Source organism: Bombina bombina, chromosome 5 (assembly GCF_027579735.1).
Source record: "Bombina bombina isolate aBomBom1 chromosome 5, aBomBom1.pri, whole genome shotgun sequence".
NCBI classification, from domain to species: domain Eukaryota; kingdom Metazoa; phylum Chordata; class Amphibia; order Anura; family Bombinatoridae; genus Bombina; species Bombina bombina.
In genome coordinates this window covers 266,601,051-266,623,379 of record NC_069503.1, presented here as the reverse complement: position 1 = coordinate 266,623,379, position 22,329 = coordinate 266,601,051, and the positions used below count along the sequence as shown (strand labels likewise).

General features: G+C 39.1%; 1 protein-coding gene across 1 annotated transcript in view; it reads right to left on the bottom strand.

The window, feature by feature from the left end:
• The window catches only part of CUBN (cubilin), a 749,121-nt gene that overhangs the window by 172,000 nt on the left and 554,792 nt on the right, over window positions 1–22,329 (bottom strand). The window contains exons 50-52 of the mRNA XM_053713984.1: window positions 18,697–18,903; window positions 17,166–17,315; window positions 13,458–13,579 (exon numbers count right to left, since the gene is read on the bottom strand). Coding sequence (XP_053569959.1) covers window positions 13,458–13,579; window positions 17,166–17,315; window positions 18,697–18,903 — 479 coding nt within the window. The remainder of the gene's footprint in view (window positions 1–13,457; window positions 13,580–17,165; window positions 17,316–18,696; window positions 18,904–22,329) is intronic.

Genomic DNA, 22,329 nt, shown 5'->3' with positions numbered 1-22,329 from the left:
TAGTTTAGTGGTTAATAACAGGGGGGTTAAACACGGATTTTGTTATAGGTTGTGGTAGTTAATAATGATTTCGTTTTTTTGATGGGTTGAAACAGTTTAACAAATAAGATAATATAGACAGCGCCACTTTCAAAGTTGAAAAAAATATATATAGATGTTCAAAATCACACAATGATCCTTAATATTCGTATAAAATACTTAATATCAAGTCCACAAATTTGACGAAGCGGGGAGGAGCCCGCACAACGCCTAAGGCCACGCCCACCGTTTACAGGAGAAGTGAATGTGAAAGCAGCGTAGTTTGGACTATAGCCAGCTTATTTTGGTCCACTCTATGCGGTTTAATCACACAATTTCCTTGAGCCATTTCAGTTAACAAGTTATATTATTAAGATATCTTTGTCCTAGATAGCCCTATATATAAAATAGCTTCCAGTGTGTGATGAGAGCAGGATGTGATGTCACTAGTTGGGGGCAGGGCTTAGGTCCGGTAGTCTGTGTCGCAGTTAGTTAGTGAAATTAACCTGACTAGATGTATGTTTCCATGCTCTGTAATAAAATAGAGTTGTACCATCATTGCTGTGTCCTGCATATGTCCTGCATCTCATGACATGGTGTCAGAAGTTCTGGCCTGCGCTTCTGTTCCTGATCGATTGCAATGTCAAAGTTTACCCCACCTGAGCCTTTTGACGTTTCTCAGCCTGCAGCTTGGCCCACATGGCGTCAGCGGTTTCAGCACTTCAGGATTGCTGAACAAGGAGAGTGGTGAAGTACAAGTTAATTCTCTTTTATACTCTATGGGGAAAGATGTGGAGCCAGTGTTCAATGCTTTTACTTTCCAAGAAGGGGAAGAATTTAACTTTGATATAGTTATGGATAAACTCAGTGCCCACATTGTGCCTAAAAGAAATGTGATTCATGAGAGAGCTTGTTTTCAGAAACGTAATCAGCGTGTGGGAGAATCTGTGGAGTAATTTGTGCGCAGCCTGTATGAACTAGCTGAATTCTGAGAGTTTGGTGTTGCTAAAGAAGAGCAAATCAGAGACAGAATAGTTATTGGAATTGCAGATGCTGAAGTCTCACTGAAGCTGCAGTTAGAGCCTGATTTAACATTAGATGGGGCTATTAGGATGGCCCGCCAGAGCGAACTGGTGAAAAAGCAGAGTGCTGATCTGAGGTCTGAGAGCATTGTGGATGAAGTGCAACAGTCCAGGAAAACTGCTAGTGAAAGGCACAGTGTGAGCGGTAGATCTAAAATAATGGAAAGGCCTAGAAGTGGATGGGCGCAACATGCCCGATGCACACGTGCTACCGTGCCCATGATCAGAGTGTTATATGCCCGGCCAGAGATAAAAGATGCAGAAAATGTAACAGAATGGGCCATTTTGAAGTGGTGTGTAAAACTGAATACATTAAGGAGATGCAGGTGGACAGTGACCAGGAGGGTCAGGAAGTGTCTTTTGTGGGGTCCAATGTGGAACGGCCAAGCTCAGAGGAAGATTGGAAAGTTACTTTTACTGTAATGGGAGCCAAAGTTGATTTTAAGATTGACACAGGAGCAGATATCACTGTAATGTCTTTTGCTGAATTTATGAAACTGCCTCGACAGCTCCAGCTGGCGAAGGTTACTACAAATGTACATAGTCCTGGTGGCCGCATTGACTGTGTGGGGGAATTTCTTGCCAGCTGTGAGTACAAGCAAAGAAAGTTCACCATGTGAGTGCATGTGATTCGAGGTCAGTGTGTTAACAATTTATTGAGCAGAAAAGCAGCCTGTGACTTGGGCCTCGTGGCCAGAGTGAATGAGATTTCCGAAGATATGTTTGGCGAGTTGGGCCTACTGAATTGCAAACCAGTCCGTATAGCACTTAAAAGTGACGCAGTCCCATACAGTATTTCTACTCCCCGTAGAATTCCGTTCCCGTTCATGCCTCAAGTGGAGAAAGAGCTTATGCGCATGAAGTCTATGGGGGTTATTGAAGAGGTTGTTGAAGCGACTGATTGGTGTGCCCCCATTGTTCCAGTTTCAAAGAAAAACGGAAAGGTGCGCATCTGTGTGGACCTGAAAAGGTTGAATGAGGCAGTGAAGAGAGAGAGATTTGTGCTGCCAACATTAGAAGATATAGCTCCAAAGATGGCTGGGGCGAAGTTCTTTTCCACATTAGACGCTTCTAGCGGCTTTTGGCAGATCCCCCTGGATCCAAAGTGCCGCAAACTGACTACCTTTATCACACGGGTAGGTCAGTTCTGCTTCTGCAGACTCCCCTTTGGGATATCCTCCGCTCCTGAAATCTTTCAAAGGGAAATCTCCTGAGTGACCACGTGGGCACAGCTGTCGTCATGGACGACATTCTAGTGTATGGGTCTACAGTGGAGGAGCATGATCAGCGTTTAAGTTGTGTGCTACAGGCTATCAAAGAGTCTGGGCTGAAGCTGAATAAAGAAAAATGTCATTTTAGGAAAACTGAACTATGTTACTTTGGGCATATCATCAACGGGGATGGCATCAAGCCAGACCCCGAGAAAATTTGTGCTATTGAACAGATGAAAAGTCCTTCTGATGTACATGAGCTGAGACAGATATTGGGCCTTGTAAATTATGTGGGCAAGTTTCTTCCAGATTTATCAACAGTTTTACACCCTATCACAGAGTTGCTTAACCCCTTAATGACGGACCATTTTTCAATTTTCTTACCCTTAATGACAATGGCTATTTTTACATTTCTGCAGTGTTTGTGTTTAGCTGTAATTTTCCTCTTACTCATTTACTGTACCAACACACATTATATACCGTTTTTCTCGCCATTAAATGGACTTTCTAAAGATACCATTATTTTCATCATATCTTATAATTTACTATAAAAAAATATATAAAATATGAGGAAAAAATTGAAAAAAACACACTTTTTCTAACTTTGACCCCCAAAATCTGTTACACATCTACAACCACCAAAAAACACCCATGCTAAATAGTTTCTAAATTTTGTCCTGAATTTAGAAATACCTAATGTTTACATGTTCTTTGCTTTTTTTCCAAGTTATAGGGCAAAAAATACAAGTAGCACTTTGCTATTTCCAAACCACTTTTTTTCAAAATTAGCGCTAGTTACATTGGAACACTGATATCTGTCTGGAATCCCTGAATATCCATTGACATGTATATATATTTATTTAGAAGACATCCCAAAGTATTGATCTAGGCCCATTTTGGTATATTTCATGCCACCATTTCACTGCGATCAAATAAAATAAATTGTTTACTTTTTCACAAATTTTTTCACAAACTTTAGGTTTCTCGCTGAATTTATTTACAAACAACTTATGCAATTATGGCATACATGGTTGTAAATACCTTTCTGGGATCCCCTTTGTTCAGAAATAGCAGACTGTAATGTCCCCTTTAATTCAGCCCCACCTTCTTTTGCTTTATAAGTGCACTTCCTGCTATCCTCTTTGCTTGATTATTTTGTTTGGCACAGGTTAAAGGATACACTCCTCCACTCCAGCTTACAGATATTGAGCCTCAAGCCTTTTTACCTATTAGGCTACTTGTTGCCTTCATCGCTATCCTGAACAAAGTACCTGACTCTTTTGTTACACATTTTGCTGTTCAGCTCCTCTCCGTTCTCAGCTACAGAACACTTCCTGTTTCCAGCGGATTGACTTTGTACAGCCGGATCTACACGCTGTTCCACGCTCACACCTTCCAGTAGCTTTCACGGACACTGCTACTGCTCCCTTCTCATCGTGTTAACATACACCAACCACCGGATTCATTCTACTACAGCTGCTAGTACTTGCAAGTATATCTCAATCTGTATTGAACTGCTAATTGTTATTTGTCTGCCATTCCTTGCTTGCAATACTTTGCTTATCTATTGGATAACCTGTTTTCTATCATTTGCTGCTTAAATCTCCAGTCTGCATTCTAACCATATCTTATGCTTTGCAACAATCAAAGTACTAAGAACATATCAGTCGTATATTTTTGCATAGTGTCATTTATACTTATATCAGCAGTTATCCTAACCTCTACCTGCTGTATTACTTTGCAAACACTCAGTTTCACTCTTACACCGCTGCTGGGAATCATCCATTACTATTAAAGTGCTGTATTAATACTGACACTGCAGGCTAAGTCTTTCCTGTGGTTGTTCCGCTATTACAGCTACACAACATTTAAATATTGTAGTTATAACATAATAATCAAGCCCTAAAAAAAAAAAAAAAAAAAAAAAAAAAAAAAAAAAAAAATTTTTAAAAATATAGCTGCTAATAGTAATGGATCCCCAAACTGTGAAAACTGAAATTGATACTCTTAATCAAAAAGTTGAATATCTGGCAAGAGCACTTACAGATTTGCAAACCGAGAACAAAGCCTTAAAGAATTTGGTTAAAGACATAGTTGCACCAAAAAACCCTGAGCCTCCAGAGCCACAGGTAAATCCACCAGCTTTATTTTCAGGGAAAAGAAATGAATTCAGAGACTTTAAAAATGCCTGTTATCTTCTATTCACCATGAAACCCAGGACCTATTGTTCTGATAAAATAAAAGTCTGCACAGCCATATCTTATTTAACTGCCGAACCCAGGTCATGGGCAAACAGACTATTTGAGTCAAATAATCCTATTTTGGAGTCCATTGATCAATTCTTTCTTTCCATGGCAGCTTTATATGAGGATAGTAATACCCAGATTCAAGCAGAAACTAAACTCAGAGCACTTAAACAGGGTAAACGTCCTGTTGAGGAGTTTATAACTGATTTTCAAATGTGGGCAACTGACTCCCAATGGAATAACATTTCCCTGAAAAATCAGTTTAGATTGGGACTTAATGACACACTTAAAGATGAACTTTCAAGGCTGGAGATGCCTGATACATTGCAAGGATTAATGAAACTAGCAACCACTTTAGACCGTAGGTTTAGGGAGAGACGCTCTGAAAAATTATCAACAGACACACCCCCTAGAAGGTTATTGTTCCCCACTACTGAAAAACATAATCACCAACAAACACCCATGGAGATAGGTGCCATTAAAGGTCCTCTATCAGCTGAGGAAAAAATGAGACGACGCATGTCTAATCTCTGTCTTTATTGTGCGAATAAGGATCATTCAGTTTCATCCTGTCCAATTTTAAACCGACAAAAGAAGGGTAAGCTGACTAGTATAAATTCTGCCACACCTAAATTAAGTGTAGACCACCAATCATTCACATTATCTCTGTCTTTGCAGTGGGATCTCCAACAAATCAAGACTGACGCAATAATTGACTCCGGGGCTTATGATTGTTTCATAGATTCTAAGTTTGTTTCTGTAAATAAAATACCTTGTGTTGATAAGCATACACCTGTGTTTATAAAAGTTATTGACGGTTCCTTCATACATAACGGACCCATCACACAGCACACCATACCTTTGTTAATTACTACAAATCATGGTCACACTGAATATCTCAGTTTCGATGTAATACCAAACTCTTTACATCCTATTATTATGGGATATACATGGTTGAAAAAACATAACCCGAGTATAAATTGGGTGAAACCTAATATTTTATTTGATTCCCATTACTGCAAAACCACTTGTTTCCCCTATCAGTTACTTGGAGCAGTAGACATAGCTATTCCTGCTGAATACCATGATTTAACTGATGTCTTTGATCTAAAAGAGGCTGAGGTCTTGCCTCCTCATAGGGTATACGATTGCCCCATAGATTTAATCCCTGGTTCCCAAATCCCATACGGGAAAATTTATCCACTTTCACAGAAGGAGTTGCAACATTTAAGGGAATACTTAGATGACAACTTGAGAAAAGGCTTTATAGTACCCTCTGTCTCACCTGCAGCTGCAGGCATGTTTTTTGTTACTAATAAGGATCAGTCACTAAGACCAATCATCGATTATCGGGCCTTGAACTCAATTACCATAAAGAACCGTTACCCTCTGCCACTCATCCCCGAACTCCTAGAACGCTTAAATGGCGCCACCATTTTTACTAAATTGGATTTGAAGGGGGCCTATAACTTAATAAGAATCAAGGAGGGGGATGAGTGGAAGACAGCTTTTAGAACGAGGTACGGACTCTTTGAGTATAAGGTTATGCCATTTGGGCTGTGCAATGCCCCTGGCACATTTCAACACTTTATAAATGACATTTTCAAAGATCTAATTGATGTGTGTGTTATCATCTATCTCGATGACATTTTGGTTTATTCTAGAGATACACAGGAACACATAAAACATGTCAGGTGGGTCTTAACAAGACTTCGTGAACATAAATTATTTGCAAAGGCAGAAAAATGTTTATTTCATGTACATGAAATAAAATTTTTAGGTTATATTATCTCCCCTGACAAAGTACAGATGGATCCCGAAAAAGTGATGGCAATTAAGAACTGGCCCAAACCCACTAACTTGAAATCTCTACAGAGATTTTTAGGGTTCGCTAATTTTTATCGTAGATTCATATACAACTTTTCTACTATTGTGAAACCACTCACAAATCTAACCAGAAAGGCAGTTCCATTTCGGTGGACCCCAGATGCTGATCAAACCTTTAACTTACTAAAAGACTGTTTTACTACCGCTCCAATTTTAAGTTTACCAGATCATACTTGTCAGTTCATTCTGGAGGTGGATGCCTCAGACACGGGCTTGGGTGCAGTTTTATCCCAAAGATCTGATGAGAAACATCCTACTCACCCCATTGCCTTTTATTCCAGAACGTTGTTACCCGCTGAAGTTAATTATTCAGTAGGTGACAAGGAGTTGCTGGCAATAAAATGTGCACTGGAGGTCTGGAGGCATATCTTGGAAGGCACTGACAAAGCTTTCATTATCTACACTGATCATAAAAACCTTCAATATTTAAGACAGAATAAGACATTATCTTCCCGTCAAGTGCGTTGGTCACTTTTTTTTGATAGATTTAATTTTTTAATAACATACAGACCAGGCAAACTAAACCTCAAAGCTGATGCCCTTTCTCGACTGTCAGATAACAGACCACACACAGACGACACTTTACAAATGATACCTTCTCATAAAATAATCGGAACTTTAAACAATCTTGAAGTTGATATTTTAGAGGCTTTAGAAAGTGACAGGCTGCCTACACAATTTCAATTGCACAAAGAACCAAACGGTCTTCTCACAATGAATCAGAAATTGTACATACCAAAACAATTAAGATCCAGAATCCTAGATCATTATCATGATCATCCTCTGTCTGGTCATTTAGGTATAACCAAAACAACCGAACTAATGCAAAGGAATTTCTGGTGGCCAAATATGGGTAAAACTATACAAGATTATGTCACATCTTGTGAGACATGTGCACGATACAAAATCGAGAGGAAAAAACCAATAGGTTATCTCACACCTCTTCCTATTCCTGATATTCCCTGGACTGTAATTTCCATGGATTTTATAGTGGAACTTCCACCATCACAAAATCACAACACAATCATGGTAGTCGTCGACCATTTGACGAAACTTGCTCACTTTATACCTTTAAAAAGTTTACCCACAGCCTCCCAAACAGCTGATACCTTCCTAAAACAAATTGTAAAACTACATGGGATACCAAATGTCATTATAACAGATCGTGGTTCTCAGTTTACCTCCCATTTCTGGAAGGAAATTTGCAAACTGTTAAACATACATCCTAGACTTTCAACGGCATATCACCCCCAGACTAATGGCCTCACTGAGCGAGTGAATGGTATCCTTGAACAATATCTTAGATGCTACATTACACACCAGCAGGATGACTGGCTCCATCATTTGGCCTTAGCCGAATTCTCTTATAATAATTCTGTATCGACCTCAACTAAGATGACCCCTTTCTATGCCACTTATGGTTATCACCCTCAAACCATCCGACTGCCTAAAATAGATTCTGCATCACCATCTGTCACTTCTTACTTAGCCAATCTACAGGATGCCCTACAACTACTGAAAGTTCACTTACACAAAGCCAAGACTGATCAACAACACTACTATAATACGAGACATCGTCCAGGTCCTGATTATAAAGTAGGCGACCAAGTGTGGCTTTCCACCAAATTTCTTAAACTTGTTATACCTTCTAAGAAATTGGGTAGTCAATTCATCGGACCATTCCGTATTCTACGTATTCTCAACCCAACAACTGTTGTGTTGGACCTGCCAGAGAAATACAAGATTCATCCTTCTTTTCATATATCGTTGCTCAAACCCTACAGAACCAGTGAAGAATTTCCGCGCTTAAGTGTTCCTCCACCACCTGTTACTGTCGAGGACCATGAGGAATATGAAGTTGATAGCGTCCTCGACTCACGTATACATCGTGGGAGACTGCAGTATTTGGTTCGATGGAAGGGGTATGGGCAGGAGGAGGACTCTTGGTTGTTGCACTCTCTGGTCCATGCTCCACGTCTTGTTGCTCTTTTTCATAGATGTTACCCTCAGAAACCCAATGCATCCTCGGTGATGATGCCCTGAAGGGGGGGGTCTGTAATGTCCCCTTTAATTCAGCCCCACCTTCTTTTGCTTTATAAGTGCACTTCCTGCTATCCTCTTTGCTTGATTATTTTGTTTGGCACAGGTTAAAGGATACACTCCTCCACTCCAGCTTACAGATATTGAGCCTCAAGCCTTTTTACCTATTAGGCTACTTGTTGCCTTCATCGCTATCCTGAACAAAGTACCTGACTCTTTTGTTACACATTTTGCTGTTCAGCTCCTCTCCGTTCTCAGCTACAGAACACTTCCTGTTTCCAGCGGATTGACTTTGTACAGCCGGATCTACACGCTGTTCCACGCTCACACCTTCCAGTAGCTTTCACGGACACTGCTACTGCTCCCTTCTCATCGTGTTAACATACACCAACCACCGGATTCATTCTACTACAGCTGCTAGTACTTGCAAGTATATCTCAATCTGTATTGAACTGCTAATTGTTATTTGTCTGCCATTCCTTGCTTGCAATACTTTGCTTATCTATTGGATAACCTGTTTTCTATCATTTGCTGCTTAAATCTCCAGTCTGCATTCTAACCATATCTTATGCTTTGCAACAATCAAAGTACTAAGAACATATCAGTCGTATATTTTTGCATAGTGTCATTTATACTTATATCAGCAGTTATCCTAACCTCTACCTGCTGTATTACTTTGCAAACACTCAGTTTCACTCTTACACCGCTGCTGGGAATCATCCATTACTATTAAAGTGCTGTATTAATACTGACACTGCAGGCTAAGTCTTTCCTGTGGTTGTTCCGCTATTACAGCTACACAACATTTAAATATTGTAGTTATAACACAGACATATATGGCTTTGGCGTTGCTTTTTGGTAATTAGAAAGCCGCTAAATGCCGCTGCACACCACGTGTGTATTATGCCCAGCAGTGAAGGGGTTAATTAGGGAGCTTGTAGGGAGCTTTTAGGTTTAATTTTAGTGTAGTGTAGTGTAGTAGACAACCCAAATTATTGATCTAGGCCCATTTTGGTATATTTCATGCCACCATTTCACCGCCAAATACGATCAAATAAAAAAAAGACTGTTAAATTTATCACAATTTTAGGTTTCTCACTGAAATTATTTACAAACAGCTTGTGCAATTATGGCACAAATGGTTGTAAATACTTCTCTAGTATCCCCTTTGTTCAGAAATAGCAGACATATATGGCTTTGGCGTTGCTTTTTGGTAATAATAAGGCCGTTAAATGCTGCTGCGCAGCACACTTGTAATATGCCCAGCAGTTAGGGGTTAATTAGGTAGCTTGTAGGGTTAATTTTTAGCTCTATTGTAGAGATCAGCCTCCCTCCTGACACATCCCACCCCCTGATCCCCCCTGACCCCCCTCAAACAGCTCTCTTCCCTCCCCCACCTCACAATTGTCACCGCCATCTTAAGTACTGGCAGAAAGTCTGCCAGTACTGAAATAAAAAGCTTTTTTTTTTTTTTTTTTTTACTGTCTGCAGTGATGGATCCCCCCTTACCCCACAACCTCCCTGATCCCCCCATACATTTCTCTAACACTCCCCTGGACCCCCTCTACATATATGCCTCCATCTTGGGTACTGGCAGCTGTCTGCCAGTACCCAATTTGCCCCCCAAATTTGTTTTTTTTTTACTTTTTTATGTAAAGCATTTGTTTTCTGTAGTGTAGCTGGCCCCCCTCAACAATCTACATCCCTCCCCCTCCCAGATCCCTTACTAAAATACAGAGATCAGCATTCATCTGTATTGTTTTTTTTTTTTTTATGCACATTTTGCGTGCACGCGGGCGCACGCTCGCACACGCCGGCCGCACCAGCCCACAATCGCCGACAAGATCGGTAAGAGAGGCAATATATTACAATGGCAAACAGTGCCGATGGAAGCTGCTCCCACCCACCAACGTGAACAAATGTTTAGCCATCAATGGCCGATGCAGAGAGGGCCACAGAGTGGCCCTTTCTGCATCGGTGGGTAATATAGGGGATTGCAGTGATGTCTCAATATTGAGACATCACTACAATCCCTTGTAAGCAGCTGGAAGCGATCATGATCGCTCCCAGCACTTCAAAAGGCAGAGGACGTACCAGGTACGTCAATTGTCACTAAGGGGAGTTTTTCCTATGACGTACCTGGTACGTCCTCTGTCATTAAGGGGTTAAGAAAGACGAGGCCAAGTCCCTGCTGGGGTCTGCCCCAGTGCTGGTGTTCTACGACCCTTCAAAAAAGACTGTGGTTAGTGCCAATGCAAGCAGTTATGGGTTGGGGGCTGCACTCCTGCAGTTAAATGAAAATAAACTATAGCCCATCGCCTACTGTTCCCGCACACAGACGGCTGCGGAGTCGAAATACGCTCAAATTGAGAAAGAGTGCCTGGCTGCAGTTTGGGCCTGTGAGCGCTTTCAGCGTTATCTAGTGGGTTTGGAGAAATTTAGTCTGGAAACTGACCACAAACCGCTAGTCCCTCTAATCAACTCTTATGTCATTGACAAAACACCCTTGAGATGCCAGAGACTTTTAATGATACTGCTCAGGTTCAATGTTCAGGCAGTGCATGTGCCGGGGAAACAACTGGTTGTGGCGGATACACTATCCAGGCTCCCGCTGGCTGCTGCTGAAGAGTCCTCCACAGAATCTGATGTGAAAGTGTATGTTGATTCAGTTCTGGCCTCTAAGTCCATTTCTTCAAGGAAACTGGAGGAAATAAAGAAAGAGACATATTTGGATACAGATCTGCAAGAGGTTATAAAGTACATAAAAGAAGGCTGGCCCGAGAGCCGGGCAGCCTGGATGTCTTTAAGTGCTTACCAGCCAGAGAGGTCGCAGCTCACGGAGCTGGAGGGGTTGGTGCTGTTCCAAGACCGCATTGTTATTCCTGTCAGCATGAGGAAGGAGATGTTAAACAGGATTCACGATGGCCACTTAGGCATTACAAAGTGCAGAGAAAGGGCAGCTACAGCTGTGTGGTGGCCTGGGATCAGCTCCGACATTGGAAATCACGTGTCTAAATGTGCCTTTTGCCGGGAACGCCGGCCTACTCAGAGAAGGAAGCCCTTGATTTCTACTCCGCTGCCTGCGGGGCCATGGCAGAAAATAGCTGCTGATTTGTGTGAACTGCACAGAAAAAAGTTCCTTGTTGTGATCGACTACTATTCCAGGTATTTGGAAATTGCACCCCTGAATGATATCATAAGTCAAGCCGTTATCATTCGCCTGAAGAGCTTGTTCGCCCGGTGAGGCATTCCAATGGAGCTGGTGAGTGATAATGGTATGCAGTTCGCTTCTACAGAGTTCAGTGCTTTCAGCAGGGAATATGACTTTGTACATTCCACGTCGAGTCCACATTATCCGCAGGCCAACGGAATGGCTGAAAGGGCAGTTCAAACAACAAAATTCATTCTAAAGCAATCTGAGCCGTACCTGGCTCTCTTGTCATACAGGGTGACGCCCATTCAAGCTACCGGGTTTAGCCCGGCACAGCTGATGCTAGGATGCCAGATTCGCACCACTTTACCCTCAGTGGGTGTCTTCAAACCGCCTGGCCCTGTTCCTTGGGACAAAGTCCTTAGGAGGGATGAAGAGGCCAAAAAGGGTTATCGTTTCTTCTACGACAGGAGACATTCTGTCAGGCCCTTACAGGAACTGAATGCGGGGCAAACTGTCAGAATTAAACTGGATGATGAGAAGAAATGGAAGACGCCTGCTACGGTAGTTGGCCGCTCTCCAGAACCAAGGTCTTATACAGTCCTTACTGAGGGAGGGACGGTTACATGCCGTAACCGAAGACATCTTCAGCCTGTACCTGAGAGTCTGGAACTGGATGCCTCAGTACCACCGCCGGTGGGATCCCCTGTTCTAAGAGAGGTGCCTTCCCCTCAGCAAGATCACAGCGGGGATATATATTTGCCTCCAGCGGACTCTAATTCACCATCTTCTGTATCAGAGGACAGTTCATGCAAAGTTACATCAAGCGGAAGAGTGGTGAGACTTCCGGCCCGATATAGGGACTGACTTTAGCTAGAACAGTGACCAGAAGTATGGGCAGAATAATCCCATGGTCACTGTGGACTAGGGTAGTCTACCCCGATGTCCAAGTCAGGATGTAATTTATGTGTTTATATTTTCTGAACCTATTTGTTTATATATTGTTCGAAAAATAAATGTTGTTGTATACTCTGTTCGTATACCTTGTTATTTGTTATATTCAAATGTATGCTTCGCCTTTGAAAAAGGGGAAGATGTGATGAGAGCAGGATGTGATGTCACTAGTTGGGGGCAGGGCTTAGGTCCGGTAGTCTGTGTCGCAGTTAGTTAGTGAAATCAACCTGACTAGATGTATGTTTCCATGCTCTGTAATAAAATAGAGTTGTACCATCATTGCTGTGTCCTGCATATGTCCTGCATCTCATGACACAGTGCATAATAGACATATGTTATTAACACAGAGTCAGGAAAAAAGTCATTGACGGAAGCTAAACATTCGATGACTGGGTTGAATTGGGACAGATATAACGACTGAAGGCTTGTACATACCTCATATGTTTGAGGGCATCTTTGTGAGTGCAAATCTTTTAACTTTTATAATAAAGTGTTGTCTTTTATACTGCACTTAGATTGTGGATGCGCTCCATTTTTTCTGTGTTGCAGAGATACTCGGTATTTATTTTTGACATTTTTATTCATTTGTTTTTTAAACCTTCACTAAACATTGTGGGAGTACAAACTACTTTGTTTCTGCTAGTGAAATTAATATGCTCATGAAATTATCACAAGGCAGAACAAAAATGAACCTGCTGAACCTGTCACATGTAAATCGAGCAAGAAAATGAAAGTGGCATGGATTTTGTTCAATTTGTATCAGCACTCTATATAGTTTGCATGTTTGTGCACTACTTGTAATCTGACCCATAATGAGTACATAATTATTCTGTTACTTTCATATATCATTTTTCTTGAAAATACTCACAGATATGGTATAACCTTCTGGAGCATCCAATAACCAAGCACAATGGCTTTCATTGTTGTAAGGTTGAGGGTAATTAGGGCTTGATATAACTCCACTTTCACCAGTCTGTATACCACCACACCCTGAAAGGAAACACACGAATAATTATGAGAAAAATAAAAATGTTTACTATACAAGGTTTGAAAGTTATTTAATTAATTTATCAGTTATTGCAGGCATGTTCATGTGTACATAAGAAAGTAAATTTATGTTAAATTATAAAAACATTCCAGAAGTACATTTTAAATTCAGATTTTCTACATATAGTTCATCTCCTGTACCTGCTGATGGTTTCTTTTTTTTTCTTATTGTGAGATCTCTAAATCCCTTTTAGAATTTAGGATACCATCAATTAATTTTAAAACTCTTATGTACTATTAATACAATGAGATAAAAATGAAAATATATAGAATTTAAGAGTGTATATGAGTAATATTTAAGAGTGTATATGAGTAATATTTAAGAGTGTATATGAGTATTATTTCAAATACAAGATACTAGTTATCATAAAATCTTTATTTGCAGTATCATGTATGTAGAATTAGATGTGTGCATAGAAAACAAATGGTTTTGGATGAATTATTCTTCACACAAAAAATGTCCTTTGCTTAGTTCAATATTTCTTAAGATGGAAATTCAGAATTGGGAAATATCTTCAGGGTAGAAACTTAAATGTACTTTTTTATGAGGTCAGGACTGGCCATAACTGACTGGCTTAGACCAGAATCAATCAACTGACAGGGACTGAATATTATAAAAGTCTTGCCTACCTAAATAGCATACATTTGAACATTTGAAGCTATCCCTACCTGCAAAAACGACCTTCTGTATACAGGAAAGCCTTTGCGCCTTTTAAAGTAAATTTTCACTGCATGAACAAAACAACTATCTTTTTTTATTTGGTTTATGTGTCTTTTGTTAAAGGGCTGTTTGTTTATCATTTTGGTCTAATGCAATCAATATAGAAGAAAATAATTGTAGTTTTTTTACATTTGTCCAAACATGAATGCACATCTCTATATGGAATGACTCCTCTTCAGACAGTTGTACAGTTTTGTTGCTGTCATAACATACTCCATTAAAGTGTGTTTCTGCAGTGTCTCTGGTGTCCTAATCCATAATTATTGTGCCTATTCTGCATTACAAGTGTGCTGGGCTTGATTTATTTGTATTTCTAGGAAAAAGTTTCTCCTTTTTGAATAATGACAAGAACAATATTTCAGTCTACTTTTGCTAATTTCTTCAGCAGGATCTTGGGCTTCATTTGTTCAGGGGTGGAACCTCCCCTGGTGCAGCAGGTGCAGTGGCACCAGAGCCCAAGAGCTGAGGGGGCCCATAGAAGCAAGTCTATACATAGGTGAGTGCAGAATCATTACATATAATTAGCTTTGGAGGCCCAAATCCCCCCCCCCCCCCCCAGGGCCCTCTGTTGAGTAGGTCCGTTTCTGCATTTGTTGTATTTTGTGGTAATTTGAGCACGATGAAATATCACTTGTGGATATAATTACATATGTACTGTATGTATTTCCATAAACAAACATTTATTAAACAAATGCATTATAAAAAGCAAGTCATTTACAATTATTTGATTTTATATACTAATAACATATACATTTTGGTTGCTTGTTAATCCAGATTTCTATTTAAATGTTATCATCCACTTCCCTGATAGCATCTAGATAGCAGCAGCACATTACACAGAATGTTTTATGTCTACATAAGTTAAAAGGAACCTATTTTAATCAGTCAGTTGCCCCAGCTTGCTGGTCAACCCTGGAAAAAGTTTAGTATTAAAACAGATTAGGTCAGATATATTTCATAAAGAGATTTGAGTGATTTATATGTTTATTAGTGATAACAGAATTAAAAAAGGGTAACAACGTTTTTAAGTGCATGAAAGCAAATGATCAGTCTATGTACTTAGGGTAGTTAAAATTTGAGTTCTATATATTTTATTTTGTATTTTCAGATGTCTAAATTATTAAGATACATTAATACATGAAAAAATAATTCATCTTAATATAATTTGATATTTTTGGGGTATTGGCAAGCACTGGCACCAGGTTGATTGGAAGGGAAGCAGCTATCACTCTAACTGCTTACAGAAATAGAAGAGAACTAATTGAATGTGTTGCCATAATGAAATGACTATTATCTTTATTTAACATGCATTTATTATATTGTGATGTATTTATACATTGTGTTATACGTTATTTCTTTTTCTCATATAATAATGTGACCTTGTATTCTTATATATGTACTTGATTATACCATGCAAGGGTTCATTTATTTAAAGGATCCAGCTGCGATTCATCCATAGGGTATAAATAGTGTTTTTTGTGAGTGACTCATTTAGCAATAAACAAGTGTGGGATCCACATGAAATGCGTCAATGACGAGTCATGGTACTTCCTGTGTGGCATTTTATGAACTGCCTCAGGTTAATATTTTACAATAAATCTTTGCATTTTTTTCTTGAGGCGGTGATGGGAGTGCGGTTGCCTAGGATTTCTTGTGGATTGCATTGACACCTTTGATAGGGCCATAGTTTACTGCAGCTGTCTGTTCATAGTGGTGTAGCAACAGTGCTTACGCTGAAGAGACGCGGGCATCTGATCCCCCTTCATGATTACGGTGTTGTGTTTCTTGCAATTTCCTTACCTGTTGATGCTAGTTTACTGATCAAACAAATCATAGCTGCAGAGAAAATCGACTATGGGCATGTCTAGAAAACTAATAAATTTGAGCCTAAGAACTCTTTGTAATTCTTTTGAATGTGTTTATTAACCTAGTGGTGAGGCCGAGCTTGTTGGCACTTCCGTTTCTATAGTTAATGAAGGGAAAACTAAACATTCTTATGAAACATAACTGATGTGAATGAAATGATATGAATGTTAATGGTCTTAGTTAAAGCAGCTTTTTTAAAAATCAAACCAATACTGTGAGTTTTTTTATTTTATTGCACCCAATCGCATCTGTGCAGTCTATAGAGCTCTCTCTGGTATTTGAGCTTGGCACAGTCACATTCTGTTCAACAAAAGTACAATAATCACTTGGTGAATAAATATGTGAAAATAAAAAGTGATAAACTAAATAATACACAAATATAAAAGTAACAATGATATATAGGGTGTAAGGATATGGGTGATCTGTGGGATTCCTCCTCAATTACAGTGATTGAAGTGGTTTCTTGCCTCAAAAACAAAATAAGAAAAATATAGTGCAATACAATTTGGTGAAAAAATAAATATTATTATCTTTACATTCGTAGTCCCACCATACTGCCTGGTTACCTGGCAGTATAAAACCGGGTGTGCGTCTGTACCTAGAGCCTGGTAGGCTCAGCAAAGTGCGAGTAACCCTTTGGTGGGACTACGAATGTGAAGATAATATTTCTTTTTCACCAAATTGCATTGCACTATATTTTTCTTATTTTGTTTTTGAGGCAAGAAACCACTTCAATCCCTTCAATCACTGGAATTGAGGAGGACTCCCACAGATCACCCATATCCTTACACCCTATATATCATTGTTACTTTTATATTTGTGTATTATTTAGTTTATCACTTTTTATTTTCACAGTCACATTCTGTAACTAAATATGACTCATCTGGCTGCTGCAACATGTGGATTAATTGTGGCTTTAAACATAAACTTATTGCAACTTACCTGTAAATGTATAACTGGCATTAAATCCAAGAGCTTCCACCTCTGCATTACTCACAAAATGTACCCAAATCTGGGGAGCAACAATGGTAACTGGAACTGAAGGCTTATTGTTGCCACATAGCCTGGTTAACAGTTCTCCATCTGCATCACCTGCAACACATACATTACAAATCATTACCTTAAGATAACATAACATATTACCAATGTCATGTGGTACATTATATTCCTGATAAAAACACCAGACAAACTAGATAGTTTCACTAATGTGCAACATATGCTATTAAGTCCCTAACTAGTACCATATGTCATTAAGTAGCTAATTAGTACCCTATTCCATTAAACTGCCAACTAGTGCCTTATGCTATTAATTCACTAACTAGTAGCCTATGTCATTAAAGTGCTAATTAGCACCCTATTCTATAAAGTCTCTAACTAGTGCCCTATTTTATAACTAGCACTCTCATAAAATCATTAATTAGTACCATAAATCATTAAGTTGCTTACTAGCACTCTATGTCAAACTATAGTTAAGGGAAAGATGGTTAGCAGTGACAACTGAATGTTACTTGTAGCAATGACTGTTCAGCAAAAGAAGCAGCACTGACTAATGAGCTGAAGGTTTATTGAACCTAAGACCTGCAACACTGACGGAACCTAAGGCACATTATTCACTTTTAAACCTATGAATATAAACCAAGATACAGTACATTGACTACTGAACCTATAGTAATACACTGAATGTAGGCTGCAATAGGGTTCATAAGTATAATGTAGGTGGCGGCCTACAGTGCATCACTCAAAACATAAAACACATGTATCACTTGACTGTTTAGCCGAGAAATTGTCGTTTCAGGCAAAAATTTTGTTCTAAATATCCAGGGAAATGAGTTTCCTTGAACATTAGGTGGCCGCACTATTCAGTATTTGTTAAGATTAAAACTAAACAAATACTGAATTTTAGTTAAAAATTTACACACGTTTCTGTTAAAATGAATCGAAATGTTTCAAAGCTACAGGTGGAAAGTTCTCCTGTAGCTACAATACTTACTTTTTACCCTATCCTCTTCTTGCCAGAACCCCCGGCCACGCTAACATCAGGCTTAATGCTCTCGGTTCCGAGGACCGACATTAACTTTAGTGCAGGTCCTGGGAGCCAAGCTTCCTGTTTGTGTGGATGGGGCTCTGGCAAGAACAGAATTGGCTTTGTGCTTTCTCCAGAGTTCGTTAAGGCATTAATCTCTTAAAAAAGTAAAGGAAATTAATAAATACTGATGATTTTTGTCAGTAGTTTTGCATTTTCTTTGTGCATTAATTCGGATACTCATTTTGTTTAAACAAAAAGAAAATCTGATATTCGTCACAAATGTGTATTCGTGTACAAGTCGACTGTTAAGCACGAGCTACTAAAATGCATGTACTGGTGCAAATGTCCATATCTCATTTACTTTTTATATATATTGTTACTGTTTTGTGTGTCGTTTGTTTTATTTTTTACTTTTTTATTTTTTGTTTACAAAACTTGAGCACTTACCTAAACGGAATTCTATGAAGTCATTTTGACAGTTCTGGTGATTTTCCAGTTGCAGAGTTTGAAATGAGATATAAGTTGATGAGTTAACATGGTTTGGATTTTGAAGGACCCATTCACAATTCAGATTCTTAGTATAATTGTAGACTCCATCGTACCCAGGAGATTTAAAAATTCCTCCAGTGGATTCGGAAAGCAAACCACCACAAACTGAAATACACATTGTGTTGCATTCATACAATTAGAATACATTAATATATAATGTTTTAAATGCTTAAGTACAGAAAAAAATATAACAAAAATGCGTATTTATTGTTAATGAACGCAATAAAATATTTGCTTTTCATCTCAAAATATCTATTTAGGGCTAGATTACAATTGGCACGCTAAAGTTAGCGCGATATAAGAATATCGTGAGCACATTAATTTGCATCTGTATTGCAAGTAAACACATTCACTCGAATCTAATTTAACGCACGTTGGGTTAGAACGACTGAAGACCATAAAGGGACATTAAACCCAATTTTTTTCTTTCATGATTTAGAATGAGCATGCAATTTTAAACAACTTTCTAATTTACTTCTATTATCTAATTTGCTTCATTCTCTTGATATCCTTTGCTGTAAAGCATATCTAGATAGGCTCAGAAGCTGCTGATTGGTGGATGCACATAAATGCCTTGTGTGATTGGCTCACCCATGTGCATTGCTATTTTTAAACAAAGGATATCTTAAGAATGAAGCAAATTAGATAATAGAAGTAAATTGGACTGTTTAAAATTGTATTCTCTACCTGAATCATGAAAACAAATTGGGTTTAATGTCCCTTTAAGTAAAGGGTTAGGGATAAAATAAAAGTTGCACATTTCAATGTTCTTCACACACACACACATATATATATATATATATATATATATATATATATACCTATATATTCCTAAATATATATATTTTAACATTATCATATATATTATGCTTACCTAATTAATATCTTTCATGGTGGTAAGATTTTGCGATCCATTAATTCTGGGACTTACTCTTCCCTACCGCAAGGAGGAGGCAAAGATTCCAAAACCCCAAGTGCCCTATAAAACCCCTCCCACCTCACACATAACCTCAGTCTATAATGTATAGCCAAGCAAAGTGAGGTAAGAAAAAGGAATAAGAACCATAAAAGGAGCAGGGAAAAAAAGATATGCTAAAGAAAATACTAAACCCATAAAACATAGGGTGGGGTCTTGTGGACTCTCACCACCATGAAATAAATTAATTTACCAGGTAAGCATAAATGACGTTTTCTTTCATACAGATGGTGAGAGTCCATGATCCATTACTCATGGGTACTAATACCCAAGCCTTAGAGACCACAAGTAATAACATAAAGGGAGGGATTTAAAAAACATACGGCTAGATTACGAGTTCTGCGTTAAGGTAAAAAAGCAGCGTTAAGAGGTCCTAACGCTGCTTTTTTATGCCCGCTGCTATTACGAGTCTTGCAGGTATAGGTGTACCGCACACTTTTTTGGCTTTACCGCAAAACGACTTAAGTAAGCTTCGTAAAGTCTTTTTTCTATGGGACTTCCATAGCGCTGATATTACGAGTCTGTCCTGGGAGGCCAAAAAGTGAGCGGTACACCCTCTACCTCCAAGATCCCTAACGCATTTAAAAGTCAGCAAAGAGTTTTGTGGTACAACGCTGTAGCATAAAACTCATAACTAAAGTGCTTAAAAGTACACTAACACCCATAAACTACCTATTAACCCCTAAACCGAGGCCCTCCCGGATCGCAAACACTATAATAACATTTTTAACCCCTAATCTGCTGCTCCGGACACCGCCGCCACCTACATTATATTAATGAACCCCTAATCTGCTGCCCCCAACATCGCCCAACACCTACATTATATTTATTAACCCCTAATCTACCGCTCCCAATGTTGCCGCAACCTACCTACACTTATTAACCCCTAATCTGCTGCCCCCAACGTCGCTGCCACTATAATAAACATATTAACTCCTAAACCACCGCACTCCCGCCTCACAAACATTAGTTAAATATTATTAACCCCTAATCTGCCGTCCCTAACATCGCCGAGACCTACATACATTTATTAACCCCTAATCTGCCGCCCCCAACGTCGCCGCCACTATACTAAATGTATTAACCCCTAAACCTAAGTCTAACCCTAACACCCCCTAATTGAAATATAATTTAAATAAATCTAACTAAAAATTCCTATCATTACCTAAATAATTCCTATTTAAAACTAAATACCTATAAAATAAACCCTAAGCTAGCTACAATATAACTAATAGTTACATTGTAGCTATCTTAGGGTTTATTTTTTATTTTACTTTGTATTTATTTTAACTAGGTAGAATAGTTATTAAATAGTTATTAACTATTTAATAACTACCTAGCTAAAATAAATACAAAAGTACCTGTAAAATAAAACCTAACCTAAGATACAATAACACCTAACACTACACTATAATTAAATACATTAAATTAAATTAGCTAAAGTACAAAAAAAACAAAACACTAAATTACAGAAAATAATAAACAAATTACAAGATATTTAAACTAATTACACCTAATCTAATAGCCCTATCAAAATAAAAAAAGCCCCCCCCAGAATAAACCCCCCCCTAGCCTAAACTAAACTAAACTATCAATAGACCTTAAAAGAGCCTTTTGCGGTGCATTGCCCCAAAGTAATCAGCTCTTTTACCTGTAAAAAAAAATACAACCCCCCCCCAACAGTAAAACCCACCACCCACACAACCAACCCCCCAAATAAAATACTATCTAAAAAAACCTAAGCTCCCCATTGCCCTGAAAATGGCATTTGCATGGGCATTGCCCTTAAAAGGGCAGTTAGCTCTTTTGCGGCCCAAACCCTATTCTAAAAAAAAAAACACACCCAATAAACCTTTAAAAAAACCTAACACTAATCCCCTGCAGATCGACTTACAGTTCTGAAGACCGGACATCCATCCTCAAGGAAGCAGCAGAAGTCTTCATCCAACCAGGCTGAAGTCCTCAACGAAACTGGGAGAAGTCTTCATCCAAAACGGGGGGCGAAGTGGACCTCCAGACGGGCAGAAGTCTTCATCCAAACGGCATCTTCTATCTTCATCCATCCAGCGTGGAGCGGGTCCATCTTCAAGACATCCGACGCGGAGCATCCTCTTCTTCCGACGACTACCCGACGAATGAAGGTTCCTTTAAGTGACGTCATCCAAGATGGAATCCCTTAGATTCCGATTGTCTGATAGAATTCTATCAGCCAATCGGAATTAAGGTAGAAAAAATCCTATTGGCTGATGCAATCAGCCAATAGGATTGAATTTCAATCCTATTGGCTGATCCAATCAGCCAATAGGATTGAGCTCGCATTCAATTGGCTGAACAGCCAATATAATGCGAGCTCAATTCTATTGGCTGATGGCTACCTTAATTCCGATTGGCTGATGAAGATAGAAGATGCCGTCTGGATGAAGACTTCTGCCCGTCTGGAGGACCACTTCGCCCGGCTTGGATGAAGACTTCTCCCGGCTTCGTTGAGGACTTCGGTCCGGTTGGATGATGACTTCTGCCGCTTCCTTGAGGATGGATGTCTGGTCTTCAGAACT